At 46.3% G+C, this 23942-nt stretch overlaps 1 protein-coding gene across 1 annotated transcript in view; it reads right to left on the bottom strand.

The window, feature by feature from the left end:
• norpA (no receptor potential A) overlaps positions 1 to 23942 on the bottom strand; it is a 553315-nt gene that overhangs the window by 329318 nt on the left and 200055 nt on the right. The window contains exon 13 of the mRNA XM_075865873.1: positions 18953 to 19046. Coding sequence (XP_075721988.1) covers positions 18953 to 19046 — 94 coding nt within the window. The remainder of the gene's footprint in view (positions 1 to 18952; positions 19047 to 23942) is intronic.

The raw sequence follows: 23942 nt of genomic DNA, 5'->3' as shown, positions 1-23942 counted from the left end.
AACTGCACCAGGAAGTAATTACTCGACTTTTTAGCGAAGAGGACATACGATTTACTAACCTGCATTGCAAAGGTAAGTGGATTAGATGGCTGCATTGTGGTGCAGTCACCGAGCCCACGAAGTGGCGTCAGCGGGTGATGTTCCTTTATACTTGATGATGCTGTGGTTGATGACGATGCGGCCTTCCATAGCACGGTGATTTCCGGTGATAGTAGTTCCTCCGACGTAATATCCGGTGGGGACGAGCAGTTGGTGCGTAGTAGGCGGCAGGAGCCTGGCTCGCTTTCGGAGCCCGGCAGCACCAACATAGATGACGCCCCCGAGGATAGGCCTATCATGTTCGACAGCTGCAGGCTGGCAAACACAAGTATGGTCGTCTGCATTGCAAAGGTAAGTGGATTAGATGGCTGCATTGTGGTGCAGTCACCGAGCCCACCAGGTGGCGGGTAGTATGAAGGCGGAGTGGGTAGGGAGCTTCGAAGGGCCGCGGCGTACGTCATGGGACGTTGTTCGGGGGCAGGATCAGCTGTCGAGAATGCTTGGCAGATTTCGTCACGGACGACTTGAGCGACAGATGCCATGGGTGTATCCACTACCGGAGTCCGCAGCCTTTGCAGTTCTTCCCGAACAATCTATCTAATCATGTCACGCAAGGAGCTATGACTGTCAAACGTCACTGCGGCGGCCTGAATTTGGGGGCTGCTGCACAAGTGGTCATATTGTCGGCAGCGTTGGTGAAGGGCCCGCTCGATAGCTGACGCTTCTTTGATGAAGTTCTCTACAGTGCTTGTCGGGTTGCGCAAAAGTCCGGCGAACAGCTGCTCTTTCACGCCATGGATGAGGTAGCGCACCTTCCTATTTTCGGTCATCTGCGGGTCAGCCCTCCGAAATAAACGTGTCATGTCTTCGACGAACATGGCAACCGTTTCATTGGGTTTTTGGACCCTTAGCTCTAGTAGTTGGTGGGCACGGTCACGTCTGTCGACATTGGCAAAAGTTTCAACCATCTTCTGGTGAAAGTCGGTCCATGTGAACAGGTTGCCTTCTCTGTTCTCGTACCAAGTACGAGCGCTGTCATCGAGATAGAAGTAGGCCCGGCCGAGCTTTTCCTGAGCAGACCACTGGTTGATCTTCGCAACACGGTCATAGTGGTCTAACCAGTCTTCTACATCTTCGTGTGCGCCACCACCAAAGCATTTAGGCTCCAGCGATTGAAAAAACGTTACCTGTGATGGAGCGGGAGGACTGGTGCCGAGAAGTATAGGCTGGGGGCTGGTGTTAGCCATTTCTAGATGTCTGGTAGAGGTTTTCTGCGAGGGGTTGCAGTCTGGAGGAATACCTCGTAGCCGACGACTGAATCGATGAACAGGAGTTGCATTAGGCACGTCCGGGCTGGATGAACGGCTCCCACTAGGAGTGTGAAGCATCGGGCAGCGTTGCGGCCCAGCTCCTCCACCAGTGTCGCAGTGCAACGCGAACAAAAGATGACAGCAGCTTACGGCAGCGAAAAGAGCGTATTCAGGATCAGCTATACAGCAAGATGCCTGCTTCATTGTCGTCCCGAAAAACCACCTGACCCACTAGCTGGAATCTACAAAACATTCCAATCATCGTTCTTTTTCATATAAGCACGTGTCACTATATGTTTGGGAGTAAGCAGGAAAAAGAGCTTTCTATAGCAGGCTATAGGGTGCGGCGATGGCGTAGTGGTTAGAGCATCCGCCTCGCATGCAAGAGGTCCGTGGTTCAAATCCCGGTACCGCGCAGTTCCCAACCGGATTAAAAAAAAAAAAATCCACGTGTTGATGGAACTGCACTAAGAGGCCTGGGGTGCGGCCTCACCGGCAAACACCGCCGAGAACGCACTCCCTCACCAGAGAAGGATTGGCCACCCTGGTGCAGTATCTGGCCACTACCTCCCACATGATTACGTCAAATAACTCACGGCCCTCAGTCCCCAGCAGCTGCGAAGCAACTGACCACGGCGGCGGTCAGATCTGCAACGCAGCAGAGGGTGCTAAGAATCTCTGGATCCGGACAGGCCGCCATTGGAACCTGAACTTGGCAACGTTTAACGCTAGAACCTTATCTAGTGAGGGAAGTCTAGCTGTACTATTCGAGGAGCTAGAGGGTGTTAAATGGGATATAATAGGGCTCAGTGAGGTTAGGAGGACAGATGAGGCCTATACGGTGCTACAGAATGGGCACGTCCTTTGCTACAGGGGCTTGGCAGACAGAAGAGAACTGGGAGTGGGGTTCCTCATTCACAGAAACATAGCTGGCAACATAGAGGAATACTATAGCATTAATGAAAGGGTGGTAGGTATCGTAATTAAACTGAATAAAAGATACAAGATGAAGGTAGTACAGGCTTACGCGCCTACATCCAGCCATGATGACGCTTCAGTTGAAAGCTTCTATGAAGACGTGGAATCGGCAATGAGTAAGGTAAAAACACAGTATACTATAGTGATGGGCGACTTTAATGCAAAGGTAGGGAAGAAGCAGGCTGGAGACCAGGCAGTAGGAGATTATGGCATCGGTACTAGAAACGCCAGAGGAGAGCTACTAGTAGAATTCGCAGAACGCAATAAGTTACGGATTTTGAATACCTTCTACCGAAAACGAGAAAACCGCAAGTGGACATGGAGGAGCCCTAATGGCGAAAATAAGAACGAAATAGACTTTATAATGAGTGCACACCCTGGAATCGTGCAGGATGTGGAAGTGATTGGCAAGGTACGATGCAGTGACCATAGAATGGTACGGTCTCGAATTCGCCTAGACTTGAAGAAGGAACGACAGAAACTGATACGCAAGAAGCCAATCAACCAGCTAGCACTGAGAGGGAAAGTACAGGAATTCAGAGTGTCGCTGCAGAACAGGTACTCGGCTCTTAGTGAAGAAACCAACCTTAGCGTAGATATAATGAATGATAATCTGACTAGTATCATTACGGAGTGTGCAGTGGAAGTTGGAGGCAGGGTAGTTAGACAGGACACTGGCAAGCTTTCCCAGGAAACGAAGAACCTAATTAAGAAGCGTCAAATCATGAAAGTGTCAAGTACAACAGACAAAATAGAACTGGCAGAGCTTTCGAAGTTGATTAATAGACGTAAGGTATGCGATGTAAGAAGGTATAACATGGAGAGAATTGAACACGCTCTGAAAAACGGAGGAAGTGTCAAAGCATTGAAGAGGAAACTTGGGATAGGCAAAAGTCGGATGTATGCACTAAGGGACAAAGAAGGCAAAATAACTACCAATATGGATAGGATAGTTAAGATAGCGGAGGAGTTTTACAGGGATCTGTACAGTAGCCGAGACAACCACGACCTTAATACTATAGGAACTAGCAGTAACCCAGATTACACCCCACCAGTAATGATAGAAGAAGTCAGAAAAGCTTTGGAGAGCACGCAAAGGGGCAAAGCTGCTGGTGAGGATCAGGTAACATCAGATCTGCTGAAAGATGGAGGACAGATTGTGTTAGAAAACTAGCCACCCTGTTTACGAGGTGTCTCCTGGCGGGAAGAGTACCAGAGTCTTGGAAGAACGCTAACATCATCTTAATACATAAGAAAGGAGATGACAAGGACTTGAAGAATTACAGGCCGATCAGCTTGCTCTCTGTAGTATACAAGCTATTTACAAAGGTAATTGCTAACAGAGTAAAGAAAACATTAGAATTCAATCAACCAAAGGAACAAGCAGGATTTCGAACAGGCTACTCAACAATTGACCACATTCATACTATCAATCAGGTAATAGAGAAATGCTCAGAGTATAACCAACCACTATACATAGCCTTCATAGATTACGAGAAGGCGTTTGATTCAGTAGAAATATCAGCCGTCATGCAAACACTGCGGAATCAGGGCGTAGATGAAGTATATATAAACATTCTGGAAGAAATCTACAGGGGATCAACTGCTACCATAGTGCTTCATAGAGAAAGCAACAGAATACCAATCAAGAAGGGTGTAAGGCAGGGGGACACAATTTCCCCAATGCTGTTTACCGCGTGCTTACAGGAGGTTTTCAGAAGCCTAGAATGGGAACAGTTAGGGATAAGAGTCAATGGAGAATACCTTAGTAACCTGCGCTTCGCCGATGACATTGCATTGCTGAGTAACTCGGGGGACGAATTGCAACTCATGATTACGGAGTTAGACAAGGAGAGCAGAAAAGTGGGTCTTAAAATTAATCTGCAGAAAACGAAAGTAATGTACAACAACCTCGGCAAAGAGCAGCGCTTCGAGATAGGTAATAGTGCACTTGAAGTTGTAAAAGACTATGTCTACTTAGGGCAGGTAATAACCGCAGAGCCGAACCACGAGATTGAAGTAACTAGAAGAATAAGAATGGGGTGGAGCACATTCGGCAAGCACTCTCAAATTATGACAGGTAGATTGCCACTATCCCTCAAGAGGAAGGTATATAACAGCTGTATCTTGCCGGTACTTAGCTACGGAGCAGAAACCTGGAGACTTACAAAGAGGGTTCAGCTTAAATTGAGGACGACGCAGCGAGCAATGGAAAGAAAAATGGTAGGTGTAACCTTAAGAGACAAGAAGAGAGCAGAGTGGATTAGGGAACAAACGGGGGTTAAGGATATCATAGCTGAAATCAAGAAGAAGAAATGGACATGGGCAGGGCATGTAGCGCGTAGACAGGATAACCGCTGGTCATTAAGGGTAACTGACTGGATTCCCAGAGAAGGGAAGCGGGTTAGGGGGAGACAGAAGGTTAGGTGGGCAGATGAGATTAAGAAGTTTGCGGGTATAAATTGGAAGCAGCAAGCACAGGACCGGGTTAACTGGCGGAACATGGGAGAGGCCTTTGTCCTGCAGTGGACGTAGTCAGGCTGATGATGATGATGATGATGATGATAGCAGGCTTGGAGCAGCCAGAAAGATGTTTTGGAGCAGCCTTAGAGCAGCCAGAAGGGCCTTTTAGAGCAATTACCAGTAACAACATTCAGGGCAAATTTAGCCCCATTCAAAACACTTGTGAAGCTACATTTGTTCAATGCTGCATTTTTTAAACACTTAGCTAAATTGTGCAATAGCCTCATTATTGTGAGAGAAATTATATGGGCACCCCGCACAGGTTTTTGCTGTTGCCTTTGTGTCCCAGATAAATTCCAAATTAATAACATACTCCAGCACATCGGATGTTCTATCCATCAGTAAAAGCGCGCAAGCGGGGGCGACGAACGTGGCAAATGGTCCGGCCCATCTCCGCCACTCGGAAGGGGCGTGCGATTGCATTCGATACTCCCGCCCCCTCTGTAGTCGAAACAGGGAGAAAGCACTTCGCCCGTCTTGAGAGAGCATTGCAAAAAAAAAAAAAAAACTAGGGAGAAGGGATGTCGTTCGAGAACCGGCCATATTTACTCGAATCTAGGCTGACCCCCCAAAAATCACCGAAGCTCGGAAAAAAAAAAACTTACCTCGAATGTAGGCCGAACGAAACAGCAAAGACAGCGTTCACAAAGATAAGACATTTATTGAACATGAAGATGAAACACAGCAGTTGGTTCATGATGCAAATAACTCAAAAAACATACAACTGCAAGACCTGTTGTGTGTGCTTCTTTGTTGTGGTTTTTTTTGCGCTGCTTCTAGTTCCATCATAAAGATGTCACGCATGCCAATGGTGTGCTCATTCTGAGTCATTGTCCCTTCTTCTTTCATCGGTGACTTCTTTGTCGCTGTCTTGAAACAGCGCATAATCCACGGTGCTATCAAATAGCGCATTCGATACGCGGCACTTTTTTTAAAAGAGCGCACAATAAAGCTCTCAGGTTGTCCCATGCTGCAGCCCCTTTGGCGATACTCCACTTCAAAGTCCCACTCAGCTTGAACGTTGGACGAAGACTCTGTGGCTAGGACAAGGTTCTTTTTATAAGCGGCACTATATTGACAATACCTGTTTGGCGCCATTGAGCTACGCCACACACAGACCACTCGAAGCGCGACCCGAAATGACAAATGCTCGCCTTAACCCTCGCCCCATTGATCGAAATGGCAGACTCATGCTTGTACTTATGCCAAGTCTTGAGTTGGCTACTAAAGGCTATAATGTTATCTAGATGGGGCTACTTGAGCACCACTTTTATCATAGAGTTTCCTAAAATTACCCAGAGGGGACTCTGGCACTGTGATCGTTCAGCGATCATGGGAATTATAGGTATTACATAGATTTGTCTAGTCTTCAAGTTATGGGCGCCGAATCGCACTTGTGTCTTCGTTTATTGGTGTGTTTTCGTTTTGTTTCGAACAAAAGAGCAAACCGTTTCAAAATTGGTGAGCTAATTTCAAACGGTGAAACATTTGAAACATTGCCAATTCTTGTTTTGTGATAAGGTCACTTCAAGCCATGCGAAGCGAGAAGGAACGTAAAGGATGAAGGCTAGGCAAATCCATGTACTACCCATAATATCTCTGTTCGTTGAAGCAATATTTATAGAACCTGTTCAGTTTGAAAAGTCGGCGGTGTTCTGTGGCGGCACCGCAAGCAGTGGCTAAAGTGGCGATGCTGTCGCAACAGGCTTCAGCCAGTACAGCAATCGAGTGTGTTGATGGTTGAGGTCGCGCTGCATTCGCGTCTTGCAGTGCAGACACTCAAGAGATTTTGCATGCTGTGGTGTTCTAAGTAGTGTGCATGTATCTTTGTCTGCAATGCCCACTTGTTGGGTGCTTGTATACACAAGCGGCTACAGCACTAAAGAGTGCCCGAGACACTTTTGGGCTCCACGTAATTCGACTCTCCGTGCTGCGTGGTATCGCGCTATTCCCGTCTTTACAAAGGGCTGTCGGATACAGTTTGCGATGTGCATTTGCATGCTGAGGATACCTTCAAAAAAATGAAAAACAGCACGTATCACAGGGCAGTGACGGACGACTTTCCTCTGTTACGCGTCCCGTGTTATCTATCTTGTGTTACTATCTTGTGTTACGTGCTGTTTTTCACTTCATTGATAATATACCAACGGGCCAAAAAAAAGCGCTTTGACACCTTCATAACCTACAGCCATGTTGTCGACGGGGGAGATATCAAAAATACTCGCGGTATTGTAGTCTAGTATTGTGCCGAAAAGTGTGCCTGTAATTCTCTTAACCTCCCGTTATATCTTCGAAGCCGCAAAAAAGATTCCAGAACGCGGTAGGATGGTCGAATAAAAAAATTACACCATATCCACAGAATTAATGATGATGAGTGGGGCGACGCACCTGCCAATTTGTCTGTGCATCTATCCGTCCCGTCGTTCGTCCGTGTCTGTCCGTCTGCTTGTCTGTCTGTGCATCCGTCCGTCCACCTAGTGAACACTTCAAGTACCGCTATCTCCCTTCTTTTTATCATATAGTGGTCATATACAAGTACCACCATCCAGCGGACAATGCAAGGACTAGACGAGAGTATGCACCACATTTCTGTTGTCAGCACTTTGCAGTACGTCAGCGCGTCCGTCCATCTCTCTAGTGAACACTTCAAGGACTGCCATCTCAGATCTTTTCATCATGTATTCATCATATACATGTATTGCCATCTAGCAGACATTCTAAGGACCACTTTTTCGGGTATGTGCAACTGGTGGTTACGCGCTAAAACGAGGGCGCACAACCCATGCCATAAGGAGCTTTGCCCCTAAAATGTTTGAAGTGTGTTGAATCATCACCGCGCAAGCCTGAATGAAAACTGTGCAGATAAGGCAAGTGGTTCACTCGCTTTGAATAATATTGAAAATGTCTGTTTGCCCTCTGCAAGTTAGTGCAGCATTAACAGTGCTGATTAAAACGGGCGTTTTGTGGCCTTGTGTGCTATAAGGGCTGAAGAGCGTGCACTAGTCATTGAAAAATGTGTCATCGTCGCTGAAGATATGTCAGTGAGTGTTAGTGTGCATGGGGGTGTTGCAAAGACATTTAATTAAATCTGGCACTATCACCGTGCTTCCACTCCTGACAGAATTGCTCGTGCTTTGACACACTAAATGTGTGCCCAAGCTGCAAAAGAGTATGTACGGGGGGTACTATATGAAGGAGAAAGTAGCTGCTGTGAAAAGTTTATAATCTATACGCTGCATGCTTTGTTCGAAGCTAAACCTTTCGACCTCAATGAGCTCCTTTCCGCAACTTGCGCAAATGAAAGAGAAACAATTTGGTCCCAACTGGGCTTGATCGCTGTCAAAGCGTGTACATGCATATGCCCTTGCAAGAGTTGATAGTTGCAAAAACGCCGTGCCGCATAGTTCATCTGCACGAAAATTCGTTAAGCTATGTTTCCTAGTCTTCTTGGCATTTCTTGGGCACTTAGCACAAACTATAATATTAATAAGCAAGATATAAGGTTTTACGTCTCAAAACAACAATATTGTCACATTACATCTTAACTGCAACCTGTAGATAATAGCACACAAGGGCGTCAAACTGATTCGATTCGATCAACAGCAACACGATTTTATCATTTTCTCTGAAAGTCCATCTTCGTCCTCTTTTGAACAGCGGCACATACAAGCCTGCCAGCATCTATGGAAATAATACTTGCAGAACTTGTACTAGTAGCATTACCCCCCTTCCCAAAGAACATCGTCCCGATGTCACAGCATAATTACCAGATGAAAAAAAAACATACAATAAGCAGTACGTAAGGGGGTGTTCACAATCATCGTAAGTCTACTCAAGGAAGTTTGACGAATAGTCAGCGTTGGTAAAACGGTTTCAATCTCGAAACATGGACGACGTGTGGCTGTTGTGAACGGAGGATTGAGGAGCCATGTCCTCGTCAAGAACCTCGTAGTTCACTTCGCTGAGACGACGGAAAACTCTATAGGGACCAAAATAGCGGTGTAACAACTTTTCCGACCGGCCCCGTTGTCGAATGGGAGTCCACAACCCTACTCGTTCTCCGGGTAGGCAAGAAACATTTCGACGATGAGCGTTGTACCGCAGCGAGTCGATGGATTGTTGCTTATGGATTCGTTCGACCGCAAGCTTACAAGCTGCGTCTGCCAGTCTGATAAATTCGTTCGTCTTGACACTAATCTGGTGCCTGTCAAGGTAGAAGCATGGCTTCCAGCATTGTAGTGATCTCACTGCCGTGAAGCGACGGGAATGGTGTGAATGTAGTTGTTTCTTGGACAGCGGTGTTGTATGCGAACGTGACGTAAGGGAGGATGTCATCCCAGTTTTTTTTGTATTGGTCAACGTACATGGATAGCATATCGGCGATTGTCTTGTTTAGTCGCTCTGTAAGGCCATTGCTTTGTGGGTGGTATGTAGTAGTTTTTCGATGTACTATGCCGCTAAGCTGCATGACGTCTTGCATCATCCGAGCCGTAAAAGCTGTGCCATGATCAGCTATGACAACTACTGGTGCTCCATGTCAGAGGATGATGTTCTTCATAAAAAAAAGGGCAGTCTCAATCGCGGTGCCACATTGTAATGCCTTCGTTTCGCAGTAGTGCCTCATGTAATCAGTAGCGACTACAATCCAGTGGCTGACGTCATGAGACTTGGGAAAAGGTCCGAGAAAACCCATGCCGATTTGTTGGAACGGTTGTGTTGGAGGAGCGATGGGCTTCAAAAAGCCGGCTGGGCGCTGATGTGGTGCTTTACGGCACTGGCACTCATGACACATTTTCACGTAATTCTTCACGTCTCGACTGAGCATAGGCCAGTAGTAGTGTTGGCGCATCCGGGACAAGGTACATGTGAATCCTAAGTGGCTTGAGGAAGGCTCATCGTGACTGGCAGACAAGACATCGGCTCGTAACCCTGGCGGGACGACGAGCAGGTACCCAGTTGCGGAAGGGTCGAACTTTCTTTTATAGAGGATATTTCTGCGAATGCAGAACGATTATTGCGAGCGGGCAAATGGTGGTGATGGATGCGGCGTACGGCCTTCAAGATATTCGATGAATTGTCGAAGCACGGAATCCTTCTTCTGCTGTTCAGCCAAGTCAGATACACTAACGGCGCAGAGAAAACAGCCGTCAAGATCGTGATCACCTGACGCTATCGTAAGAGGAGCTCGGGAAAGGCAGTTTGCGTCAGCATGCTTCCAGCCAGACTCGTACACGACTGTCGAATAGAACTCTTGAAAGCGTAAGCTCCACCTGGCCAGACGTCCGGAAGGGTCTTTAAGGTTCGCCAACCAGTAGAGCGCATGATGATTGATAACAACTCTGAACGGGCGACCATACAGGTACAGTCTGAATTTAGCTATTGCCCAGACAACAGATAGGCACTCCTTTTCAGTGGTTGTGTAATTCGCCTCCGCAGATGATAAAATCCGGCTCGCATAAGCAATATGGCGTTCGACGCCGTCTTGCCACTGGACGAGGACTGCACCAAGGCCGATATTACTGGCGTCTGTGTGTAGTTCAGTGCTGGCATCTTCGTCGCAGTGTCCGAGTAAGGGCTCAGCCTGGAGACGCTGCTGCAGCTCGGAAAAAGCGCGTCCTTGCTCAGGGCCCCACATGAAGGGAAAATCTTCTTTTGTCAGACGAGTGAGGGGTTTGGCAATGTTTGCGAAATTTTGCACAAAACGTTGTGTAGTATGCACAGAAGCCTAAAAATCGACGCACATCACGTTTGTTGGCAGGTGGTGGAAAATCTGCGACAGCCAATGTTTTTGTCTGGGTCCGGCCGAATACCATTGTGCCTGACAAGGTGGCCGAGGAAGTTTAAATCGTTGTAACCAAAATGACATTTTTCTGGATTCAGTGATAGGCCTGCCGTGCGAATTGCAGCAAACACAGATCTAAGTTGCTGCAAGTGCTGCTGATACATTTGGGAGAAGACAACGACATCGTCTAAGTAAACAATGCATGCTTCCCACTTGCGACCGGACAGCACTGTATTTATCATCCTCTGTAATGTCGCAGAAGCAGAACACAGACTGAAGGGCAGCACCTTGAATTCATACAGACCATCAGGCGTTATGAATGCTGTTTTCTGTCGGCCGCGTTAATCAACTTCGATCTATAAGTAGCCGCTGCGTAAATCCATAGAGGAGAAGTATCGGGCACGTCGGAGGCGGTCTAGTGAGTCGTCGATGCACGCAAGAGGATAAAGGTCTTTCTTTGTCACTTTGTTGAGTTTGCAGTAATCGACGCAAAATCGAAGAGTGGCGTCCTTCTTCTTTACTAGCAGGACGGGGGACAACCACGAGGACGGGGGTTCGAGGGGTGAATTACACCATCTTTGAGCGTCTGCTTCACGTGAGAACCTATTGCCTCTTGTTCCTTTTGTGATACTCGGTAAGCGTGCTGACGTATGGGTTGTTCAGCATGGTCTGTGACAATGCGGTGCTTTACGGTTGGCGTTTGTTTTATCATGGATGTAGACGCGAAACAGTCGCTAAACATGCAGAGGATGCCGCGGATTTGCTCTTTCTGCGCACATGACAGCTTCGGATTGACATCGACTTTATCGACTACCGCGGTGTCACTTTCAACGGCTGCAGAAACTGGGGCTATTGTCATGCACGCTTTATCGACAATGGATTCAAAATGAGCGATAGTTGTTCAATTGGCAAAATGTTGGTATGCTCCACTAAAATTGGTGACCAACAACTCAGTCGTCCCATGTTTAAATTGAATTATGCCGCGGGCAACGCAGATTTGCTGAGACAAGAGCACCGAAAGGTTGGCTTCAGCGATACCACTACTGTCATGATCTGTGTCGCCATGTACATACTGGAGCGTGGCGGAAGTGTGACGGTGTCATCGACAATGCGAAGCGCAGTCTTCTGCAGATTCGTATCTCTAGGCTTTGGACCATAGTTGTCAGCAAACGTTATGAGGCAGTCTCGAAGATTTATAACAGGGCCGTACTCGCGACGTGGACTTGGGGGCCTAGCGGATCGTCCCACAACAACATCGGCAAAAGTAGAGTATTGATTCGATGACGTAGAGCGTCGAGGAGATGGAGAACGTGATTGGCGTCGCTAACGATTCGGAGACGGTAGACTTGCCAAGTTTTCTGCGATAGCGCGGGGTCGCTCCTCAGCCCTGGGCCAACAAGCGTCGGGCTGTACAAGTAACCTAGCTCACCACAGTGGTAGCAAAGTGGCCGATTGTCGGAAGCGCACCACACGCTAGATTTTCGCACATTAGGTCGCGGATTCTCATAGTGTGGCAGGCCAGAGAAGTACTGCGGCATCTGCAGGCAAGTCAGTAGTGGGTTTTGATAATGCGGCAGGCCTGAGAAGTGTTGCGGCGCCTGCAGGCTGGTTGGTCGGGGAAAATTGCTGGCTGCCGGCGCAGGAGTGCGTACAGCTTCCGCAATACATTAGCAGAGGAGCTTCGGTTGAAAGCCCCACTAAAGGTCGTACCAGCTGTCGCACTTCTTCACAAACGACGTCTGTCAGAGCAGCCACTTGAGGCTGTGAAGGCACTGCGCGAAGCTTTTGCAGCTCGTCGCGTACGATGCTGCTTATACGTGGGATTCCCGTTCCCATACACGCGTGAAAGTTAAGAACGCTCAAAGCGAAGCGCAGCTCGGCCTGACAAAAGAAGCAGTGCGACATAAAGCTGATAAACGTGAACGCACGAAGCGTTTTGAACAAAACAGAAGAACTAGAATCGTTGACACTAATTTATGACCCTGACTTCGTGGGAGTGGCGGCACTACAGCAGCAATGTCGCTGAAACATGCGTGGCTTATCTTGCAGATGGTGCCGCTCGTGCTCAGTGCTCCAACATCAACCGGCAAAGTCCCGGCCCTGCCCAGATTATCTTCGACAGCATCCCGTGACGTCATCTGGGCCAACCTATGGAACTGGAAGACTTCGGTGACGTCACCACGCGAAGAAGACATAAAACCTCGTCCACTTCAGCGGCACCTCAGTGGGAGCGGCGGCACTACAGCAGCGATGTCGCTGAAACATGCGTGGCTTATCTTGCAGGTTGGTTATTATGCTCCTGCATCTTACTATCGTTCCTGCAATCTTTTTTTGATTGTGCTGCCGCTCCCAGCGATTTGTTTTGACATTTTGTTCAAGTTCTGGTCAGAATTGGTGCTAATGCTTTCCGGGGACATTGAACTCAATCCCGGACCAACTGTTGAGGAAATGCTAGAGACAATTTTAAAGACACAAACTCAAATACAAGCTAGGCTAACTCAGATAGAAGAAAAATTGGAACCTTTGTCTGAATATGCTGCTAAGATAAATAACCTTGACATTGCTGTTGAAAGCCTCCAGCGCACGATTGAACAACAGCAAGAAAAGTTAAACGAATTGGAAGACAGGGCTAGAAGAAATAATTTTCTTGTTTTTGGTGTCACTGAGACTGATAAGGAAACACGACAGGACATTGAAGAGAAAGTATTAAAAAACATATTCTCAACGCGCCTTGGTGTTACAGTGTCCTCAGAAGAAAGAATTCACCGCATTGGTCAGAAGAAAAGCAAACAGGACAGACCAGTAATTGTAAGATTTTATGACTACAATGAAAAGATGGCCATATTTAGGAGCTGCAAAAAATTGAGAGGTACTAATATCGGAGTCTCTGACAACTACTCAAAAGAAACATTAGAAAAAAGGAAGTCTCTTTGGCGCTCTGCTCTTGATGATAGGCGCAATGGTGCGAAGGGAAAGCTTGTTCAAGATAAGCTTTACATCGACGACGCTGCTTATACGTCGGATTCCCGTTCCCATACACGCGTGAAAGTTAAGAACGCTCAAAGCGAAGCTTTGAGCGTTCTTAAGTTTCTGTTACAGCCACGAAGCTGTAACAGAAACTTGGCTAACAAAGGATGTTGCAGATACGGATGTTTTTCCCATTTCATTTCATGTACTGCGTAATGACAGACTAACCCGAGGCGGAGGCGTTGCTTTACTGATTAAGAAAACTCTTCGGATGAATTATTGTCGCCCATTAAAGACTGTGAGAACGTGTGGTGCAAATTATTCATGGGAGATATCACGTTACTTATAGGGGTTCTCTATAGGCCCCCCGGAACTTCAGTTGATATTTTTGAGAAATTGGATGACTACTTGCTAACAATGACAAACAAACGAAGCAGAGTAATAATCACAGGCGATTTTAATTTACCAGGTGTTGACTGGAATGCACGAGTTGCTGGGCCGCTTAACAGGCCTCTAGCAAAAAATCTGCTTGACATCATGATCAAGTACGATTTGGTTCAGGTAGTTGACAAGCCCACTCGAGTTCAAGGACAAACCGAGACATTGTTGGACTTACTATTTTTGTCACAGGAAGTGTTTGATTATGAAATAAGTATCGAGGATGGAATCTCGGATCATAAGGTGGTTGCAGCAACTCTTAAACCAAATAAAAAATTAGAAAAAATAACCAGAGTAAAGGTGTACAATTTTCAGGCCGCAGATGATACCTCAATTCTTGATTACTTAGAAATGGCTTTTGACGCTATCCCGCCTACAGATGATATAAATGACCTCTGGGAATACTTTAAGAAGGTAGTAAACGACCGTTTGTCACGTTTTGTTTCCCAAAGAGAAAAGAGAACTGCAAAAGCTAACCCATGGATTACCAGAAGTATCATTCACCTAAAACGACGACTATGTCGCGCCCATCAGAAAATACCAAGAAACTCGTCTGTTATTGCTCACATTAGTGCTCAGGTACGAAGAGAAGTCAAGCAATCCAAAAGTAATTTTCTAACTAATATATTGTCTGAATACATATCCAACTCTCCCCAGAAATTTTGGCGGTACCTGTCTAGTTCGCAGTCTGAAATAACTGGGCTTTCTATAGACGGGACCTCCTATAGCGAACCGATTCAGATTGCCGAAGCACTCAATCATTACTTCAGTACTGTTTTTTCTCCAAGTATTGATCATTCAAAAAAAGGCTGTACGTTCGATGATACTAGTTCCAATCTTCTTACCGTATCTAAAGAGGGCGTAATGGCATTACTGCTTGAATTCGATCATAAAAAATCACCTGGTCCGGATATGATTCCCAACGAATTTTTGAGGCGCTACTCTGATTGGGTTTCTAGTTTCTTAGTTAAAATTTTTAATTTATCTTTGTGTACTGCCGCTGTTCCGATTGATTGGTTATTAGCAAGAGTTGCGCCCATTTTCAAAGCTGGTGACCGCCTTAATGTTTGTAATTACCATCCAATTTCTATCACATGCACGGCGTGCAAAGTAATAGAACATATAATTTCAAAATATATATTTCAATATATAGAAAACAATAATCTGTTTTATAATAAGCAACACGGTTTTAGAAAAGGCCTTTCAACTGTCACTCAGTTTTTTGAATCTGTTCATGCTTTCGCTACAGCGATAAACTCAAAAGAACAAGTCGATGTCATAGCAATTGATTTCTCTAAGGCCTTTGATAGAGTATGTCACCAGAAACTTATTCAAAAAATGTTAATACTTGGTATTGATCCCGCAATTGTAAGATGGGTTGAAGCGTACTTGCGCAATAGGTTGCAGTTTGTTGAAGTAAGTGGCGCACGTTCTTCTCTTTTACGCGTATCCTCAGGTGTGCCACAAGGCTCCGTGTTGGGACCTCTACTCTCTTTAATTTATGTGAATGATATTGCAACGGTTGTGCCTCCTTTTGTTGATGTAAGGTTATATGCAGATGATTGTCTCTTGTTTTGTCATGTGAAAAGTGTTTCTGATCAAATGCTCCTCAATGATGCTCTTCGATGTATTGACAACTGGTGTGAAAAATGGGACAAAAAAATTAATTTTGATAAAACTGTTTGCATGACAATTTCAAATAAAAAATCCCCCCTTAACTATAAATACACAATAAACAATAGAGAAATTAAGAGTTCTAATGAGTTTAAATACTTAGGTGTTACTATATCCAGCAGTTTAAAGTGGGACAAGCATATTGACAACATTACAGGACTGGCGAAGCGAAAGCTGGGTTTTCTGAGAAGGAAACTCCGTAATGCAACGCCCTCTGTTAAATTGTTGGCGTATAAGACTATTGTTAGACCAACGCTGGAGTACGCAGCTATCATCTGGGATCCGCATACTAAAACTGAAATTAAGAAACTTGAACGAGTACAAAGATTGGCTGCGAGGTTTATTTATTCAAATTACATGAGAACACAGTCTGTATCACTTTTGCTTGCTAGGGCTGACCTTCAATCGTTAGCTACACGTAGAAAAATAGCTCGCTTAAAATTTATTTATGACCTGTATCATAAGAACTACAAGCTGGATCCCAGTGTATACCTGCGCCCCCCAGGACGAGTGTCGGCTCGTACCAATCACTCATTTTCTGTCCAAGCTTATGTACCGCGGGTGGATGTATTTAAGTTTTCGTTTCTGGTGCGATCTATTGTTGACTGGAATGCGCTTCCTCCCGAGGTACTTACAGGATGTAGATCCTCACAGGATTTTCAACGACGGTTGGACTTGTTTTTTGCCTAACATTGTTTGTGTATTGTTCACCTGTTCACCTCCCACCCCTGCTACAGCCCGCAAGGGCTGGCAGTATTGCAAATAAATAAATAAATAAAATGCTACAGACGAGCTGAGGAAGGTCTCTCACGTTCATGACGACGGGTGTTGCAGAGGGTGCTAACAGACATGCAAGGTTGTCGGACCGCTCATACTGCGAAGACCGCTGTCTTAGCATTTGCTCCATTGTTATCGCTTCACGGAGGAATTCCGCCACGGTAGCTGGTGGGTTTCGTACAAGTCCTGCAAACAGCCGCTCCTTGACACCCCGCATCAGAATGCGTACTTTTTTGTCTTCCGTCATTGCAGAATCCGCTCGACGGAACAGACGAGACATCTCCTCAATGAACATAGCCACGCTTTCATTTGGTCTTTGATTGCAAGAATTGAGAAGACGTTCTGCTTGTTCTTTCCGGTCGGCGCTACCATACGTGTTCAGCATCTGAGTGCAAAACACCACCCAGGTTGTCAGGACAGCCTCGTGGTTCTCAAACCAAATACGTGCTGAATCCTCCAGGTAGAAATAGACATACCGCAGTTTCCGGTGCTTGTCCCACTCGTTGGCGACGGCGACTCGATCGTATTGGTCCAGCCAGTCTTCAACGTCCTCGTAAGGCTCCCCGTGGAAGGGCTTTGGGGTTCGAGGGGCTGGTGGCCATGGAACTGGCGGAGTCGTGGTCTGTTTAATCTGGCTTGCAGTTGTCCCATTTGCCATGGTTCTGGAGCATTCCGGAAGAGGGCCAAATTGGGTTGATAGGCCTAGTTATTGCCGACTGCGTCGAAGGTTGGCAGTTTCTACCAAGGCGTCGATGTTGGGGCCGAGATCTTTCTCGTGGTAACAGTGCTGAGACTATTACCTAGCGCATCCACCAGTGTCATGTAACACTGTAACTGCAACCTGTAGATAATAGCACACAAGGACGTCAAACTGATTCGATCAACGGCAATATGACTATTGTTTTCTCTGCAAGTCCACTTTCGTTTTCTTTTGTACACCGGCACATACAGGCCTGCCAGCATCTATGGAAATAAAACTAGCAGAACTTGTACTAGTGGCAATATCATTATTATGGACGCCATATAGTGGTGGGCTCCTCAAATTTCGACCATCTGGTGTTCTTTAACAATCACTGACATCCCACAGTACACGAGCCTCTACCATGCATTTCGCCTCAATAAAAATGCGACCGCCGTGACACTATCACCGCACTGTCATATCTGACCGAACTTCTCTCGCATGTTGAGGCACTGAATTTGTCCCCACAGGCTGTGAAAGAAGCAGCTGCTGTGAAGTATTAACCCAAAGTATAAGCTGCATACTTTGTTCGAAGCTGAAGCTCTTGAGCCCTGTTGGCTCGTTTCTGCAACTTGCGCAGGTGAGTTGGCGAGAAAATTTGGCACAGACTGGGCTTAATCGCTATCGTACACTATCGAAATGTGTGGTGACACATGCATAAACCTAGTCATGAATTTGTAAGGATTGATTTCTGCAAATATGCCGTGCCGCACTAGTCCATCTGCCTGACAATGCTAAGCAATGTTTCCTAATTCATTTTCAGCAGTTAACACAAACTATCACGGGTAATGCAAAGGATGTGAGCAGATCCGACAGCACGACTCATGAGGCTCCCACTAAATTCTGCCGTTACTTTTTTTTTTTACACAGCCCTCGGTGACTTGCCTGTTAGCTGACAAAAACTGCCGTCAAAGTTGATCACTTCGACAATGAACAAAACTAATTCGCGCCAAACTTGATGATAGCCGCAGCATCTGCTGATCACCGGTTGCCTGCTATAGTTCGCGTAACATAGTACACCTCATAACAAGCTTTTAGTCATTCCTGCTAATGTATTATACTTTCACGATCACCTAAAGAGAAAAACTAGTCGTCCTCGTCATTATGTTTTTAAGCAATTCAATCAAAACTTGGATTTTTTTTTTTTTCCCGCGTAATAAACGCACGCCCTACATTCATTCGTAGCAGTCCCGCTAACCAACATCTGGCGCCTCCTCACCCGTTGGATCACTTCCGTTTTTGATTACTTTGCCAACCCTCCTCAACCATTTCGGCTTGCTTCCTCCCTCCCTTCGGCCATTGCCGCGTGCCTATAGTTTTTCTATCTGTCTGTGCACATAACGTCTACTGTCCTATCTGTGCACCACAGCGGGGTTTATGAACGGTGCAAGTGTAGAAACATCGCAACTAATAAGCGCACAGCCACCGAAGGTCACCAAACTGCCCGCGCCAACCAACGTCGGTCGCTTAAGCCTAAAGATGCATCCAGCCAAGTGCCAGTCAGATACCACTTACAAGTTCTCATCAGGCCCTTCTTTTTTTTTTTTCTGAGAATTTGATAATTGTGTCATGGTTTGATGCCAAAGGTACCACAACTACATTCAAACTGGTTGCTTGAAAACAATCTGGTAATAGTTATTGTTCACACTGTCTTTACTATGAGCAATGAAATTATGTTAAAGAAAGTGTACTGAAAAGGATTAGGAGTGAACTGCTTTCACTCACCTTGAAGAGAATGTCTGTGCACATGGCCTTGCCATGAGTGATTATGGGCTCCTCGTCCTCTCCTTTGCCATCCCAACAGTCAAGCTCCACACACCTGCATGATGGAAAGTACTGCAAAGCTCACACCGCTGTGAAGGCTCACTTAAACTGAGGCGATCAGTGAACATTGTTCTTTTCACCTACAAACAACTAATGCATGCATCTTCACTACAACCCTTCTTCCAGCTATCATGCATTCAAATAAGATGCCACATAACAATAAGTAAAATTTAGCCTCGAGCACGTCAACAGAAAAAAGTAAAAAAAATTGAATGAAATCAAATGCCCCAGTAAAGACACAATTTCTACAAAAAAAGAAATACAGAAAGCTCGCACTAAGTAGTGCACAGCCTGACACAGTGAAACTGGTGAATCTTCAGCGTCTTTTGCTGTAGCACTTGCGTGCTTGGCCAAACAAGAGGCAGATCCGGAGTATGTGAAAAGCCTGCCACTCTGAATGTGTTGAAATCCCTTTCCCTGAGCCATAGATGCAAGAAACTGTGGCGGTTGATATGACGAAAGCGGGGCAGTGGCTTGACCATGTTTAGCACAGGTGGCCCATAGCTGTGGCAGTTACTGTGGCAATGGGGCAGCAGGGATTTTTTGTTAACGGACACGGTACTGCCAGCTTTAACAGCTTCTCAACCAAAAGACCTTTAATATTGCCCTGCCTCATGTTACACTTCAAGAAGGGCAGATTTTTGTGCATTCTGGCTGCAATGCTGTTGTCTCCGTATGCATTCAACATCATCACACATCCGTGACCTTTGCCGCCAACAGTTGGGGGCGACACAGGAGAGACAGGAGTTGGCACTGTGGCACTTATTAGCACAGAAAATTCAAAACCACACAAACAAGATATACCATATTTGCTCGCATAATGAACCCACCCCCCACTTCAGTCCTTGAATAAAGAAAAAAAATTTTAATGTATCTGTTTATTTTGATTCAGTATAGTAACCAGATCCATTGACAATCAAAACGATGTTTAATCAAGCCATTATATCCCAAAATAACGGCGTAATTAAAGTCAAAACATAGTTTCGCAAACATGCTAAACAGTTGCGAGCAGCGCGCACGCAGACGTCATTCAAAACTTAAAGTCGCGCCTATTGCGGCAAAGCACCATCTGTCAGATGCTGGAGAAACCTCTTAGCTTATAGCGCCACGCAAGCACAGCGCCACGAAAACAAAGCAAAAAACAAAGCACATGGCCTCTGAGATGGGGGGCGCGCAGCATATAAACACACTGTGCGCCCACCATCTAGGAGGCCATGCAAAGCAAAACTGCGCCCACCGCGCTGACGGCGCGTTGTGCATGCACGTTTGTGCGCGCTATCTGATGCTGTGTTTTTGTTGTCAGGTTTGTCGTAGTAAACTTAGTTAGACAACTGCTGCACAGAGCGTGTTCAGCCGGTACGCTAGCTACATCGCTGGTTTAAAATAAAAGTTGGTCAAGCATGCACTGCAACATGTGAACCGAGCAGCAAGACGATACTTTGGCGTGGATCCATGCACTTTCGTCACGGAACAGAACAAGAGCTTCAGGCTACAAAAAAGATTCCGCGCACATTTCGCGCGCCATAACAAGCAAATTCATCATGCGAATTTTCGCTGCTACAGCTTTCAGGACTTTTTTTCTCACGCTTAAAGAATCTCTCAAATTGGCGTCAACTTTTCTAAGAAAAAAAAAAAGATGGGTTCATTACGCGAGTAAGTATGGTACACAATGTCTCGATTCATTGGTTTGTTTCTGAGTGGTTGATGCAGAAACTGCGACTGCAGGGTAACAAAGCTTTTGCACATGCGACACCAAGTAGTCTTTGCATGATGAAGTCTCGATGCTTTCCAGAACTTATAGCGCACATGAACTAACGATGCAATCATTCCCCACTGGTAACAAGTGAAATGCTCATACAAGAAGCCAGTGGCTTTTCTTCAGAAACAGGAATGCGAAAAATTCAATTCAAAGCCAGCTGGACCAGTGCATACAATTTCACGACATAAGCTGATTTGATCATGTTAAGTGAGCATATGCAGTCTATCCAGCAACACTGTCAATGAATAAAATGAAAGAATGTCCTTGTGCTTTTTTAAATGCAAAGCATTTCTTTGCAGCCCTTTGCATACCCTTCGCCTTGTCATGCCTTTCTGTCTGTCTGTCAGGCTACCCAGCCACCTATGTAAGGGTGCTTATATGATCACCTCATTAACTTGGGGTAAACCAAAATTACTATGGGAGGGTAAGATGGTTTGACAAACACGAGTCACTGGTCCTGATATGAATAAAGTGAAAATCCTTTTCTGACCTCGTCAAACCCTTTACGCCAGTCACAAGTGGCACAAACCCCTATAGGCCACCAGCAGGTATGTGCCACAGGTATGCAAATATGTGCCAGGAAGTTTCAAAGTTTATTTCTACTAAAGAACAGCGAGAAATAACATTGGTAATTTAAATATGACTGCGTAAAAAAAAACCAACATCGTCAACATTGACCGAACAAATGCAAGGAATAAATGTTATGGTCCTAGTGTTCTACATTGCAATGTACCTTGTTCTGCAGTATGGCCCCATGGGATGCCGTCAAGACATAGTATTATAATGTAAATGCAAGGCGAAAAGCGGTAACAACGTCGGGACAGAAGCAGCAAGAGCTGGCCGAGTATAGGGGTGTCGTCGCAGCAGCAACAAGGCAGTCCTGGTCCCTTGTATTTTGAAACAAGTTCCGAAGAAAGGCCTGTAGAGACAGCTGGAACCCAAAGCCACACAAGGGTGTCCGGAACAAAGTTACGGTACGGGTGGTGGTTATCATCACGCTGAGATTTTTGCCTCCATTGGTCGATGATAGTGAACGACTGGGCGAGCTTACGGCATTCCTCACAGCGGCAGGCAGCTTCAGAGATGGGCGTAGACTCGGAGCAATCAGGGTGGTAGGGCAGAATGATATCTAGGGTTGTGGAAGGGTCTCGGTCATATAACAGGAAAAATGGTGAAAAGCCCATAGTCACCTGTGGAGCAGTATTGTATGCATATGTCACAAAAGGCAGAATGAGGTCCCAATCAGAGTGGTCTGAGGCAACATACTTAGATATCATGTCGCCAAGGGTACGGTTGAATTTTTCCGTCAAGCCATTCGTTTGGAGATGGTAGGCGGTGGTAGTCCGGTGAATTATACGGCATTCGGCAAGGAGTGCGTTGACGACTTTGGAGAGGAATACACGTCCTCTGTCACTGAGAAGTTCACGCGGTGCGCCGTGACGGAAAATGAAGTTCTGCAAGAGAAAGGATGATACGTCGCATGCTGTGGCAGCAGGAAAAGCGACTGTTTTTGCGTATCGCGTCAAGTAGTCGACAGCGACAACGATCGAACGGTTTCCAAAAGCGGTGAATGGATGAGGCCCATACAGATCGATTCCAATGCAGTCAAAAGGCCTGGCAGGGCAAGTGATTGGCTGGATCAAACCAGAGGTGTGGTGAAGCAGAGCTTTCCGTCATTGTCACTGCGGGCATGACTGAATGTAATTGCACAAAAAGATGTACATGCCTCGCCAATGATACCGAGATGAAAGCCGAGCGCATGTTTTGAAGATGCCTGCATGTGCGCACTGAGAGTCAGCGTGGAAAGCTGAACATATTGCAGCACGAAGATGGCGAGGTATGACCAGTAACCACTTTCGGCCATCAGACTTGTAATTCCTGCGGTAAAGGAGGCCATCGCGGATCTCAAAGTGAACCGCTTGACAGGGCAATGTTCAAGAAGATGGAGAAGTCGACGGGTCTGAAAGGAATCGCAGAAGAGTGCTGATCCAGTCATCCTCCCTATGCTCAGACGCCATGTCGTCGTTTGCTGGACACGCAACCGTTTCGTCCATGGCAAATCGACAGGCAGAGCTTTCCGATGATACAGATGAACGCGATAGGGTGTCAGCATCAGTGTGACATCAGCCAGACCTGTAGACAACACGTATGTCAAACTCTTGCAACCACAAAGCCCAGCGAACTAAACAGCCGGAGGGGTCCTTCAACCTGGATAACCAACAAAACAAAGTGCATGGTGATCGGTGACTACATCGAAAGGGTGACCATATAGGTACGGTTTAAGTTTACTAAGAGCCCTTATAATTGCCAGACACTCCTTCTCTGTCACAGAATAATTCTTCTCCTCTTTGGTGAGGCTACGGCTTGAGTATGCGGCTACGCACTTTTGGAATCCCGATTTGCCCTGCACGAGCACGGTGCAGAGTCCAACACCGCTGGCATCATCGGTGTGTACCTCAATCGGAGCAGTTAAGTCGAAGTGACGCAATATTGGCTGTGAGGTTAACAGGTGGCGCAACTTTTTGAATGCATCATCACAGGCGGGTGACGAAGCGTAGCTTTTTGAGTCATTTCGTAAAAGTTCAGTCAAGGGGGCGGTGATCATCGCACAATTCCGAATAAAGCGGCGGAAATACGAGCAGAGGCCAAGGAAGCTGCGCAGATCTTTCAGAGATGCAGGTTTAGGGAACTCTGCAATTGCCTGAAGCTTGGCGGTGTCAGGAAGAATAGCGTCTTAGGAAATAACATGGCCGAGGATTGCAAGCCGACTTGCACCGAAGAGGCATTTTTTCAGGTTGAGCTGAAGGCCGGCGTCAATTAGGCACTGTAGTACTTCATCTAGCTTGCGGAGATGCGTGGGAAAATCTGGCGAAAATATAACCACGTAATCTAAGTAGCACAGGCATGTTTTCCACTTCAGGCCACACAAAAGATTGTCCATCATCCGCTCTAATGTTGCGGGCGCGTTGCAACGACCGAGAGGCATGTCGCAGAATTCGTAAAGGCCATCAGGTGTGACAAAGGCCAATTTAGGCTGATCTTCAGGCACCATAGGAACTTCTCAGTAGCAGCTCTGTAAGTCAATAGAAGAGAAGAACTCCGCACCTTGGAGGCAGTCAAGGGCATCGTCGA

This window comes from Rhipicephalus microplus, chromosome 6 (genome assembly GCF_043290135.1).
Source record: "Rhipicephalus microplus isolate Deutch F79 chromosome 6, USDA_Rmic, whole genome shotgun sequence".
Lineage (NCBI taxonomy): Eukaryota > Metazoa > Arthropoda > Arachnida > Ixodida > Ixodidae > Rhipicephalus > Rhipicephalus microplus.
Note: the sequence above shows the minus strand (reverse complement) of the source record. Positions and strands in the feature narration are given on the sequence as shown.